Source organism: Primulina tabacum, chromosome 8 (assembly GCF_025594145.1).
Source record: "Primulina tabacum isolate GXHZ01 chromosome 8, ASM2559414v2, whole genome shotgun sequence".
NCBI classification, from domain to species: Eukaryota; Viridiplantae; Streptophyta; class Magnoliopsida; order Lamiales; family Gesneriaceae; genus Primulina; species Primulina tabacum.
Window position 1 is genome coordinate 4,434,373 of NC_134557.1, and position 13,295 is coordinate 4,447,667.

General features: G+C 35.7%; 2 protein-coding genes and 1 pseudogene across 2 annotated transcripts; 1 reads left to right on the plus strand and 2 right to left on the minus strand.

Annotated features, from left to right (window-relative positions):
- Nucleotides 1–1,698: 1,698 nt before the first annotated feature.
- LOC142553152 (glutathione transferase GST 23-like) lies at nucleotides 1,699–2,877 on the plus strand. The gene is made up of 2 exons (XM_075663175.1): nucleotides 1,699–2,162; nucleotides 2,374–2,877. The coding sequence occupies exons 1-2, from the start codon at nucleotides 1,851–1,853 to the stop codon at nucleotides 2,731–2,733; spliced, it is 672 nt and encodes a 223-aa protein (XP_075519290.1). The 5' UTR covers nucleotides 1,699–1,850; the 3' UTR covers nucleotides 2,734–2,877.
- LOC142554319 (pentatricopeptide repeat-containing protein At3g03580-like) lies at nucleotides 2,686–5,554 on the minus strand (annotated as a pseudogene).
- An 802-nt stretch (nucleotides 5,555–6,356) lies between these two features.
- On the minus strand, nucleotides 6,357–11,739 carry LOC142553151 (AUGMIN subunit 7-like). The gene is made up of 9 exons (XM_075663174.1): nucleotides 11,515–11,739; nucleotides 11,345–11,430; nucleotides 10,980–11,041; nucleotides 10,409–10,500; nucleotides 10,177–10,302; nucleotides 9,628–9,718; nucleotides 9,404–9,511; nucleotides 7,505–7,603; nucleotides 6,357–6,788 (listed from the first exon to the last, which is right to left on the minus strand). The coding sequence occupies exons 1-9, from the start codon at nucleotides 11,646–11,648 to the stop codon at nucleotides 6,372–6,374; spliced, it is 1,215 nt and encodes a 404-aa protein (XP_075519289.1). The 5' UTR covers nucleotides 11,649–11,739; the 3' UTR covers nucleotides 6,357–6,371.
- Between the last annotated feature and the right edge of the window lie 1,556 nt (nucleotides 11,740–13,295).

The window sequence follows — 13,295 nt, forward strand, 5'->3', positions numbered from 1 at the left end:
GCTCTTCGATTGTTCACTGCTTTAAGACATGATAACCAAGTAGCGCACCTGTTAGCAAATAGGTGCATGCAGGAAAGATGTCAATTTGCTTTTGAGAATGTGATTCCACTGTACTTATCCAAAGTTGTAACCAATGGCTTGATTATATGATTATGAAATCTATTTCTACTCAAAAAAAATAAGATATTATCTTTAATCTCTGCAATTGCTTAAGGATATTAGCATTCAAAAATTTGGAAGACGTATGGTTCAGCTCTTATTAAATGTGTATTTTACAGACATATGCTCGAAATGTACTATAAAGTAAGTATAAGTGATTATTCAGCGGAGATTTGCAATTTGCAATCAAGTGATGTATTCCATGAAATCATCAATTCGGAGAACGTAAAAAGTAAACATATCGCGCATAACGGCTGCCTTCCTAGTTAGAAGTTAGTTGTGTGAATCATGGAAAATGTGTGCAAGAGTAAACTATCAACGATCTTGATACAGGAATTTGCTATATATCATGAGCCAAGAATTGCTTTAAACCATCTTGCAAATCAAATGGGTTCACCACACGGGTGCCGTCGGAGATGCTGGTGGGCGGATTCAGGAGGATTTGAGGACGGAAATTGTGCGGGGGAGAGAGGCGAGTGTGGATGATGTTGCCCGAGGTGTGTTGTTTCTTGCTACCGAAGAAGCAGGATTTATCAGTGGGCATAATCTGGTTATATGAGTTTCATGAACCAAGGCTGATGCTATAAGAAAATATATCTAAATTATATAAATTAAATTTAATATAAATTTAAAAAATGATGTGTCAATATTATAATATTGATCCGACAAAAAAATAATTTTTATCTTTAATATTTTTTTTTTGAATTTCTCAAAAATATAACAAGTTGAAACTAAAAAAAATGATATGATCTAGTCGATGTTAATATATTTGAGGGAAAAAATAACCAGGTAATAATTTTAAAAATTAAATTAGCAGAGATAAACTATTGTATGAATATATTAAAAATATATATTATGTGAAGGCTAAGAAAACCTGCAAGAATATCTCAAATTCTTCTTTTTGTCGGGAAAGCGTTTGGCATAATTCGAATTTCGAAAAGTTTCAGGCTTAAACTTTAATGGCGGATAAATTATAAGTTTTAAACGGCTTCACTCATCAAACATCGATATAAACAATTAATTAATTATACAACTAATTTATGATTGGGCCATGAAATCTTTGGATTGGAAAATCTGGCCAGCAAAATTCAATAAAATATATGGGAAAGTTTCATGTTACATTCACAGCTCCGTCATGTATTTAAGGAAGATTAGTCTCAGGTGTTGTATCTTGGGGTGTGTGTGTGTGTGTATATATATATAAATAAAAGATTAATTGGAAACCAAAATTTATATGAAAAATTCTTAAAAATTATTAAGTTATAAACAAGAACAAATAGAAAAAAATTTCATTATAATATTTTGTTAATTCCAACATTCTCTTGCTATAAGTAACCAAATACCTCATGCATGTTACAAACTAAACATTCAAAATATATGAATGCTCAGGTGAAATGGAAGATATAAAATTATGATATAAAATGAGTGGAGGGATTGTTTATGTGAAATAGCGTATCCCTGTTTCTTTCCATCTTCCTTGTTCAACTTTGCTGCCAACTTTTCAAAATAAAATAAGCAACCGTACACATGTCACCTACCAAAATACTCACTCTAAATTAAATAATTATCTATACAAACCAAAACAATGCCCGGTCTTGGTCTCGGACCATTGCTAAGGCCGGCCATTGCTATTCTTTCAATACATAAATATATTCCTTTAAAAGAAAGTCAAAGGGAAAGAAGAAACAAAAATGGCAGAAGATTTGAAGCTTTTGAGATCATGGTCAAGTCCATATGGTATGAGAGTGGTGCACGCACTCAAGATTAAAGCCATAGAACACGAAATCGTATTGGAAGATACTACCAATAAGAGTGCTTCACTACTTGAGTACAATCCTGTACACAAGAAAATACCAGTTCTTGTGCACAATGGGAAGCCAATATGTGAATCCCTTGTCATTCTTGAATATATTGATGACACTTGGAAGCAGCGTCCACTCCTCCCTCGAGATCCTTGGGACAGAGCCATGGCTAGATTTTGGGCAAATTTTGGAGATGAGAAGGTATCAAGAAAACCCTTTACTTTTCCCTACATATATAGTCTCAAGTACCTTAAATTTTTCGAGTTTTAATTCCGTTATGCTTCCAGAAACTCCTGACTCTGTATTTGGATGTGAGACTCATGCCCTGTCCCTGTGATACGATGATCTTGGTTACAAAAGCATATGACGGTCTTAACATATACTTTTATTGATGATAATAACTGAAATGCAGGTTCTGCCATCGATATGGAGTTTGTTCATCTCTCAAGGAGAAGAGCAGCAGAAAGAAGCAGTTGCTTCAGCAGTGGAGAACCTGAAATTAGTTGAAGATCAGCTAAAAGGGAAGATATTCTTTGGTGGTGACACAATAGGTTACCTTGATAATGCATTTGGTTGGATGGCCAATTTGATCAGTATTCTGGAAGAGATAGCTGAGTTGACACTAATTGATGCAGAGATATTTCCACTTTTAAAAGCTTGGATGAACAACTACGCAGATGATCCTATAATCAAAGAATCATGGCCACCACGTGCGAGAATGGTTGAAAAATTTAAGATCCTTAGACAACGCTACATTTCAAAAGTTGAATGAAAATGGATCTCGTGTAAATTCGTTTCACATTAGTAATAAGGAAACCTCTTCACGCTCTAGGTTGAAATTGAAGTTCCTGGTGGGTTCTGAAATGTAGGTCTGATGGTGAAACATGGTTGAAATAAAATGCTTTTCACAACTCGATTCTAAACTCACCTGTAAACTATTTCAAGTGTGAGAGTTGGTCGAGTTGAATAACTTCATAGCAACTTTAAGTTTGATCGTATTGTTTGTTTTCTAGTATGTTGTGTCCTCCCACTTCTTCACAGGTCCCTCTAATGGTTGACACACCATGTGCTTAAAACCATTTAAGACTTAGAAATGATAGCAGAAATGCAGATGCTAAAAAGACAGTTCTCAGAGGCTTAAAAAACGAAATATATCATCCCTCAAAGAACTTATGCGGGGAATGATATCACCAATGATCTCCACGATTACAGACTCCATATATGAATAGATGAAAACAATTAGAATCCCTGACTGATATTTCCCGATGCATGAATCGTGATATATACTTAGTCACAGTGTGGCAATCCCCACAAACCCGATGATTTTTCATTACCAGCAAAACTAGCAACAGGTTTTGAATGTAATAAGGCAAACGCTATGGCCAGCCTTTCACCGTGTCCACAAAGCATGTCAAATTTCTCATCCTCCTCTACATCATACAGGACATATTTAGATTTGACATCAGCAGCATATCCTTCCTTAGCCATCAAAGAAGAGAGAGAGTTCAGTAATTCCGTAACTTTTTCAAAGAATCGATCACCAGCTCAAAAATAGTATGCCCTATTTTGGACCTCCACCCAACTACATCCCGGGGATTTTTCTAGTCCTCTAGCTTTTAAAGATGTTCTTATCATTTCCACTTTCCCGAGGCAGCATACACATTAGATGCTAAAACACGATATCCTGGATTGCCCACATCTAATTCAATAATGTGGTTAGACACATGTTCGGCCATCTTCATGTCTCCACTTGATCGGCAAGCACTAAGTAACGCTCCCCATATAATTGCATCAGGCTGCAATGGCATTGAAACTATGAATATCTATGCTTCAATTAATAGGCCGGATCATGAAAGAAGATCAACGACACTGGCATAATGTTCAAGCCCAGGCTCAATATTGTAGTCTTTCTTCATTTGTTCAAAGCAAGTCCGCCCTTCCTGCACCAAAGTACCAAACCAGAATGTCTAGATGCATATATTATGGCAATAAAGACAATGTGACCCAAATGAATACCAGCTGCCTTCATATTCTCAAAAACTTTTAAGAGCTTTCCTACCTTCACCATGCATTCCATAAGAAGCTATCACTGTTGTCCATGAGACTACATCTCTTGCTTTCATCTGCTTAAAAACCAGCACCGAATTCCTTAAATCGCCCGTATTAGAGTACATTTCAATCAAAGCATTTCCTATTGGAATCATGGGCTCACAACCCAATCTGAAATGTAACCATGCATCTCCTTCCCTTGCCGTTTTGCGATGAGAAAGGAACACAAAGGCAATGCACTTAATAACGTTGGTACATCTGGAAACATTCCTTCCAATCTCATCTTTCGAAGTATTCTAAAACCAAGAATACTATTCTCAGAATAACCACAAGCAGCAATAATAGAATTCCAAGAAACTTTATCTCGAATTTTCATATTTTCAAACTGTTTCAATGAATCCTCCAATTCGCAACACTTGGCATACGTATCCACAAGAGCATTACCCACAATCTGAACGGAACCAAATCCTTGTTTTAATATACCACAGTGGAGTTATTCTGCCAAATTTATATTTACTAATTTTGTACAAATAGAAAGAATTGTCACACGAGTGACAGAATCAGGTTCATAAATCATCCTCATTCTACTAACGGGCTTTATTGCTTCCTCATAAAACTGGTTTTCAACATAACCTTTAATCAGAGAGTTCCATGATACCAAGTCCGGGCTTTTCATGCTCTCAAAAACTTCGCTAGAACCTATCAAATCACCACATTTGGCATACATATTAATAATGACATTACTTGTCTTTGTGTCACACTCATATTCGTTATAATTCATGTAGTTGTGGACATATCTTCCCGACTTTAAGTCCCTAAGGTAAGTACAAGCACGGGGAACTGATGTAATTGTCAAGATATCAGGTTCCAAATGACCCACCATATCTGTAAACAACCTAATTGACTCTTCATACAAAGCAGATTTACAATGTCCACAAATCATAGTATTCCAAGCAACTTTGTCTCTATCAACCATCTCATTAAATATCTTCTGGTAATTAATTGCCTAACATATCAAACTTTATGTACATAGACAGCAACACATTATTGACAACCACATACCCACGCACTCCAATTTTCTCTACCAACCCATGGACAATCTCACCCTCCATAATCTGCCCAAGTCCACAACACTCTAGTATAACACTCGAAAATGTAGAATAATCCCGCACTAAACCATCTATCCTCAATAGAAAATATATTTCCAAGGCTTGGCTGAAGAATTCATAGGAAGAATACCCATCAAACTATTCCAAGAAACAATGACTCTGTCACTCTGTGAAGCATTTGATCAAATATTCCCCATGCTCAATCCAATGCTTACACCTGGAATACATATCGATCAGAGCGTAATATATATTCAAATCGAATGCAAAACCCAATTCCAAAACGTGCTCATGCACAAATCTACCCTTCCCAAAATCCGCCAAACCACTGCCGATGTTGATAACAGAAGGAAAGGTATATTTATCGGGTTCAACATTTGATATCCGCATTTCCCCGTACATTTCCAGTGCTTTTGCGAATAACACGTTATGTGTCATCGCCCGAATAATGGGTCAATCAAATGTGAAGTTATATTCACAATTATCGTTATATTCCGTAAGCATAAGTATGCTTAGTTACGTCACAAGAAGTTCTTGGAAGTTGATTCCATGGACCAGAAGAACAAGAGAGCGGTTTATACGTGGATGATTTATTCGCGTCGAAAAGGGTACTTTTTGTTCGAAGCAACCGAGGCAAGGTATCCATGTAAGATCACTACCAGTATCGGCCACAGCCAGGGCTTCGACAGGTGGTGTGCTGAGGTAGAATCTCACCCATTGTCGGGAATAATATCAGCTGAGGGCGATCGTGCGGAACGGTGATCTTGTGATAAAATTTTAGCTCGATAGAACGATCGTTGAATGGATATGGTTTGGCAGGTCGTTGAAGGAGATTGTAAGGAGTCTCTGTGAATGAGATCAATGGTGAAACCAGTTGCTTCACTTAACATCAAATGCGGTAACGGAAATTGCAAGGATTATTGACATGCAAGCAATGGGCCATGCAAGCATTTGCATGGATTATGCTGTAAAAGTAAATGTTTACTTTGAGAATTTGAGGCATGAGATGAGATCCTGAGGCACTCGTTTACACAGGGATATCTTGTTTTTCAGTACCACCATTATTGAAAATTTCCAAAAATTGATAAATGGGAACGGAGTTTTAAAAGTTGAAAGAAAAGGTGTAGATTTTTAGTTTAATTCTGTTTGGTATTAATTTATCTAAAGATAGCCAAAAACCAACTTTTATGGGGGAATTCTTTTATACGTGTTTTAGGGTAAACCGATTGTAATTTTCATTGATTTTGTTATTTCATTATATCAATTCGATTTTCTTAAAATTCAATTTGATCAGTTGAATCTTCAGGAAAGAAACTTGGTTACACAAAACACAACCCTTTTGATTTAACCGAAAATGAAATGCGCTCAGTTCTAATGCACATTCAATACATTCACCAGTCAATGTTTTTACCCCGCCAAAAAAGTTGAAAATAAATAATGGTAAAGAAGAGCAGCATGTTCTCACTTTCATTTTTAGACTGATAGCCTCCTCGCCCTTCTCACGAGCGATGGAAGCGGAGAGAATCGCCAGATCTCGGTTCAAGAATGTCAATGCACTTTCACACTCGGAAATAATTCTCATTACAGAAGATGGCTCACCCGCCACTGTTTCTGAAGATCCAACGGCCACTGCTGTATATGAATCTCGAAGGTTCTTCAGATTTCCCAGAAACTATAAAAATAAATGAGAAACGAATGTCTCACAATTATCTTCCAACTACTAACTAAATAATAGGATTACTGTAAGATATACAGCCTTTGACAACACACGTCGCATTAAGTCTAACAAATCACCTACTGCCACAAAGAACAAATTTTCAGGCACTCGTTCTATAATCATCGGTCATCTAAGCTACGACGTGCAATGTTTATGGATTTCAACTGACTGAATGCACGGTCATAAAAGTTGTACAAAGAAAATCCATGAATCATAAGATAAAATTTAAACAAGTATAAATGCAGCATCCCTTAAATTATGTCATTACAACAAAATAAAAATGGAAGTTTGGGTTCAAGTTTTAAGCTATAGGTAAGAAATAATGACACAATACCAGCCAAGGTCAAGAATTCAAATGGACAAGTTTCAGCTATGCTTGTAGAGCAAAAGTATATATTGGATGATTCTGAACCTTTTTTTTTTCAGGCTAGAGATAGATTAAAAAAGATGTCTCGAACTGCATGCTTACGTTTTAGTATTCACATATAAATAGAACTAAGACGAATGAAGCAAGTCATTCAAACTCCAGAGATATTAAGAAAAATTCCTCTCTTCAACCAGAGTATGAGGAAAGCAGTGAAAGTTTATATTAGTTAAAAACACATCGAAGCTGAAAACCATGCCCACCAATGACCAGTGAGTTACTCAGATGCAAATTTAAGTTGACGCACCTTCACAAGCATCTTATATGCTTCCAACAATCTATTTGCAGCTGGTCCAAACCCGTGAAGTTGTGGAACCTCCATCATGTGTGTCCAAGGACGTATTTCCTGCATACAGAGTGGTGTAATGGTCAAAAATAAAATTAACGGACGTGAACTGTATGAATGCGAAAACCGAATTATAATAATGTAACATGAAAATATATCCAAAAAAATTACTTTAAAAAGTAATTTTTGAGAATATCATGACTGAAATAGCATACAAAAACAAACAAGATGCAGAATAAGGCAGCCAATTGTAACACGACATTGACATAGATATGGTTTCTATATTCTATAAGATTGTGTTTGGATTGATGGATTTCAAATGTAATTTTGTTGTTCAGAGAAGTAAGTTCATAAACTTCAAATCAATCTCTTACATGTTTATATGGTATTTCATGTTAATTATGATGGATTTTAAATTCACCAAATAACGATGTTTGAAATTCATTCTACTTTGTATTATTAATATGTAAATAAGTAAGGTGTTGAATGTTGATTTAATATTTGATCAGTAAGGTGTTGAATGTTGATTTTAATATTTGATCTATTGTTTCATTGTAAGCAATAAAACTAATATCGAAATCTGGATTTCAAGTTCATTCATCCAAGTGCAACCTAAAAGTATTTGCATTTAACATATTAAAGCCAGATATATACATGCTAACTATAAATTTGCCAGAGATTTCTTCTCAAGCTCAAAACCATATTTTAGCTTTTATTGATTGTGAGCCAATCTTGAACAAGCTTTGGAAAAAAAACCAATGAGCAGAATTAATTGGCATTTCCCATGTATTTCCTAATTTCCAGGTCATCATGCCAGGGTTGGACCAATCTTCATAAGGTTGACAAACAATGAAAGAAATTGAAGGTTAATTTGCTACACAAAAAATGAAGAGCAAAGGTGCTTCTAGTCGTCAACATTGAGCTGACTTTCAATCATAGATTTCCAGTAGCATTTCAACAAAAAGTTAGCCTACTGTTTAGAAGCCAAAAGGATTAGATTTGCGCTTGTCTTAAAAAATTATTTCCTGAGTACAAAAAGTTCAAAACTATTATTTCACGAAATAAGCCACATAAAGGATGTTCAACGTTTAAATGACATAGTGTTTACACTGTTTTCTTGCCTCCCACCATTCCCACCATCCCTAACTCCTTTCAATTATCACTGCCACCACCAATAGCCACTGCTTTCCACAATCAGCACATAGCAGCCACTCACTGTTATTATCATTGCCGCTCCAGCGACAATCACTAGCCAAGACCACAATCCAACCTCAGGTTCATGTATTTGAATAATGTTTGTTGAAACCAAAAGTCCCAAAATCTCGAGCTCATGAGAGTTAATACAATCAATAATTTTATACTTTAATATGCCCCCCAAAGGTGAGCCAGATACCCGGATATGCCCGGAAATATTATCTAAGGCGTAATGTGCATGTTCAGGCATTAGGCAGCAAAGACGTAGAAATAAACATGCAAGACCAATTTTAGATATGAGAGGGTTCTGCAGTCCAGGGGGTCTTAAAAATTTGCCCTTGTGGCTCTGGTAGCATATTGAAACTGTTCTTTTCTCAAAACTCAAGTTAATGTGTGGTGCCACAAGTTAATATTTTTAAACTCTACCAATGTTTGACATTATGTTAAACTGAATTGGTTGTATTTGTATTTATGTAAATCTCAAGCATTTAATGTAAAACATAAAGTTTGCAGCCTTGTCAGCTAAAAACTCGTGTGAAAACCTGAAAGTAAGTCTTTCTTGGGCCATTAACTTGTCGAGGGACATTAATTTCACTTGAAATATGTAAATCAGGTCAAGAAGCATGTAATCTGAGCTATGCGATAAAACTTCAACCGAAAGCGAACCTTGGTGTAAATTGTATTAAAGGATCTTGCAGTTTCAAGAAAAGATTCCAGATGTTTCCGTAAATTTGATTCGGCTTCAGTGTAATCTTCATCAGGATTGTATGGATGCTACAAAATTAAAGATAATAAATGACAACTGATCAAAACAATGCATCAAAAGATAATTGTTATGGTATTTGAAGTTTGTATGGCAAAACAAGGTAGTGAAAAAAGTATCAGGCAACCTTTGAGGCCAGGTCATCAACCATCTCTTGAAGGTTTAGAAGTCGGTTTGATTGATCAAATAGCTGTTTTTCCAAATCAGATATGTCTGGCCTACAAATGAACCTTTATTAAGTGAATAGAAAATCATTTTTCATGTTAATACAAGCACCAATAATTCCTAAGATCTTATTTTTCTGTACAAAAATGCTCTCTTTGAAGGGAAATTCATAATAATTTGAATTATAAATAATAATCAAGCTTCTTGGTAAGAAACCTAATGCAAAACCACGAAATACCAAATCTGGTATTGAAGACTCAACTAGGTCAATATCAGATAATATAACAGAACAAAACCAATCAGCAGTGTTTTCCAAATTAAAATACATTATAAGCAATCTCTTGATGGGATGATAACGCATCGTAAAAACAGAAGCTGGCAAATAAGTTCCAGGAAAGCAATTTAACAAGATGTCTGTCATAAACAATTTTCTATGACGAAATATGAGCCTAAAGAAAATGATTTAGTGGCATTCAAAGCAGCATTGCACAGGAAAACAATTACTCCTTACAATGGATATATAGATTGAATCTGCACATCTGCAGGAAACAACTTGCACTCTTCAGAAAAAATTTGAACTTGTTTTTCAGCAATGGCGTCTATTAATTGTATGTCTCTAGCCACTTGCTCATCTATGCTAAAAAAGGCAACAAACATTTCATGTAGTCGATTAGATATAGTTCAAGACACAGTAAAGTGATCAAATCATTTTGTTATTGACATTTTTTTAAAACTGTAGGCACCTCCACTCAGGATTATCGGCGTAGATGCTTGCCTCCACCAAATCCACAATAAGACGCAACATTTCTGTCCGATCTTCGTAGCTTCCCCGACCCTGCAATGAAAAGGTACAACATGTAGTTATTAATATCCACAAAGCATGTAAGTAGGCCCAAGATACAACAAGATTCAACCCCTGCACTTAGCCTGGCTTATTGAGCTTCTGCAACATAAAAAAATAATCTCCAAAACTGGTTATAGTGCATTGAGAAAACACTAATCAAAGTGCCTTAACATGTGGAGAATGGGAAAGGAAGGCAGTTGGTACACCACAAAAAATTTTGGTCTTTTTCATTTAAATTTAAAATCTATAAATATCTTTTAAAAAACTAAAGGATGGTTTATTTATTTCTTCCTTCAGGAAAGGAAATTCAAAATCACGGCCATGAAAATGGAGGTTTCATGTCACTGAAGTTTAAACTTTTGAAAAACTTACTGATACTAATTGGCACGACACATAATTATTAATTATAAATCAAGCTTTTTTACAATCGGAAACAATATGATGATCAAGATACGATAATTTAAACTCACTTGGATGGCTTCAGTGTCTATAGTAGTGGTAATACCCAGAAACTTTGCTATTTCAGCCAAATCTGCAAAATTCATAGAACCACTTTATAAAAATTTCACAGAATTCATTTCAGATTCCAAATCAAAAGGTCGCTAGCAGTCACATTAAAAACTGTAAAGGCGACATTTTATACACTAACACAAAAAATGCCCGCAGAGAGTTTCAACAAGCCACATTCTCATAACAAAAAGATCCCAACTTTAGTACTGACCACCAGAACAAAAATGTAAAAGCCAACAAAATTGGACGCATATCATACCACATAATTAATATTTACAACATAACACAAGGAGAAAGGCAAGACGAAGATAAAAGTGGGAAATACATTGTATCCGAGAGGTTTCTTCGTCCCGATCCACGACATCCCCTTGTAGATTTTGCTGTGAAAATGGAGACTTGTCCCCCAACAATCTGCACAATCGGCAAAAAGATTAAACAACCATTCATGTGTCAGCACTTATACAGACAAATATAGAAAAAAGGACAACATTTTACTTGAAGAATAGCCATTCAAGTAGGGCATAGCGTTCCATGCCAGCGAAAAGGAGTGACTGTGCTGGGGCATTGGATCTCGAGTAATTCAGCGTCGCAAGTTTTCTCTGTACTGCTTCCATTTGCTTCGACGCCATTCTCTTCTGCAAATCGACTTCGATAATGGATTCTGCACATAAGAAACCCAACCAAACAAGAAATGAAAAGAACAGGGCAGAGCCCGCATAGGTACAAAGGACATGTTGCCTCCATTTCAAATATAATAAAAGTAAATTTTTTTTTTCATCTATCCCAAATTTCCATTTTCATAACTGTCAAATATATAATTTACTTTTTATATTTAATATTATTTTCTCAAATTTTTTTTAAATCAATATATTCTCGTATTTTTATGTTACGTTTGGTACGTATGATAGGATAAGTAAATGATTAATAATATAGGGATTAAAAAATAGAGATATTGATAAATAACATGGTGGGATAAAATTTACATTGTTTGGTATGATTTTAATATTACGTATTAATTTTGTACATTAACATAAAATGACCAAAACATCCCCACATTTTTGTCATTAATAATTTATTTTTTCATCTGTAATTTTCTTGGTTCAATGACCACCACCAAAACCTCCACCACCACCAAAGCCGCCTCCACCTCCTACTCCTCCGCCACCTCCAAAACCGCCACCCCCACCAAAACCACCACCACCACCACCACCACCAAGTCCACCACCATCGCCTAAATACTCCCAACTCCTTTAATGGCCACCACCAAAACCTCCACCACCACATAAGCCGCCTCCACCTCCAACTCCTCCGCCACTACCCAAACCTCCACCACCTCCGAAATCGCCGCCCCCACCAAAACCACCACCACCTCCGAATCCACCACCACCGAGACCTCCACCTCCACCCAATCGACGCAGATGACATGGATGGTATCTTGGACTTGATGAAGGAGAGAGAAAGGGATATTTGAACTTGATGTTACATCATTCTCACTACATTTTCATTTGTTGTCACTGAAGCTGTCTCTTATTCTTGATGAGATCTTAACAAACACTTCCTCCCTTCGGGGGTGGTTCGCGTACAGCATCCACAGGGCAAGACTCAGCATGACTCCTACTGATATAAGTGCTAATCCAACATTTACAAGGCGAAGATTGTGCTCCAATGGAGGACAATAGTTTGTGGTGATGTTTCTGAAAGTATCTCGTACAAAAAGACAATTTTGTGGTGATGAAGGAGAGAGAAAGGGTATTATGGTAAAATTTACTTTAATCAATAAATGAGATAAATTATCACACCTAAATTATCAGTATTATTTGTCCAACAAATTATAGCTACAGTGCGGGCTTTTTCTTATTTCACGGGCCCATATATTTGATCAAAAAACCAACCAAACATTGGATATATGATGATTGTTAACTTATCATGGGCTAATCCTATCTACCAAACATAGCCTTATCTTATTAACATTAAAACATTCATTAAATAAATATATGTGTGATGTATAATTTAGTGGGTATAGGTAATATTCTACCGTATCTGTGTGTATTTTCGAATCCTAAATTTTTTTGAATAATACTAAAGTTACAACCAATATATCGTTATAACGATATTTATCACCATTATATCGCGAGATTAATGTTATATCGCGGAATTTGTATTTAATATACAGTGAGATTTTGACAAATTGAATTTTTATATTGAATTTTTTCTCTTATATAAATTGATATACAGGTATAAATGTACATGATCACTCAAATTTTTATATCCAATTT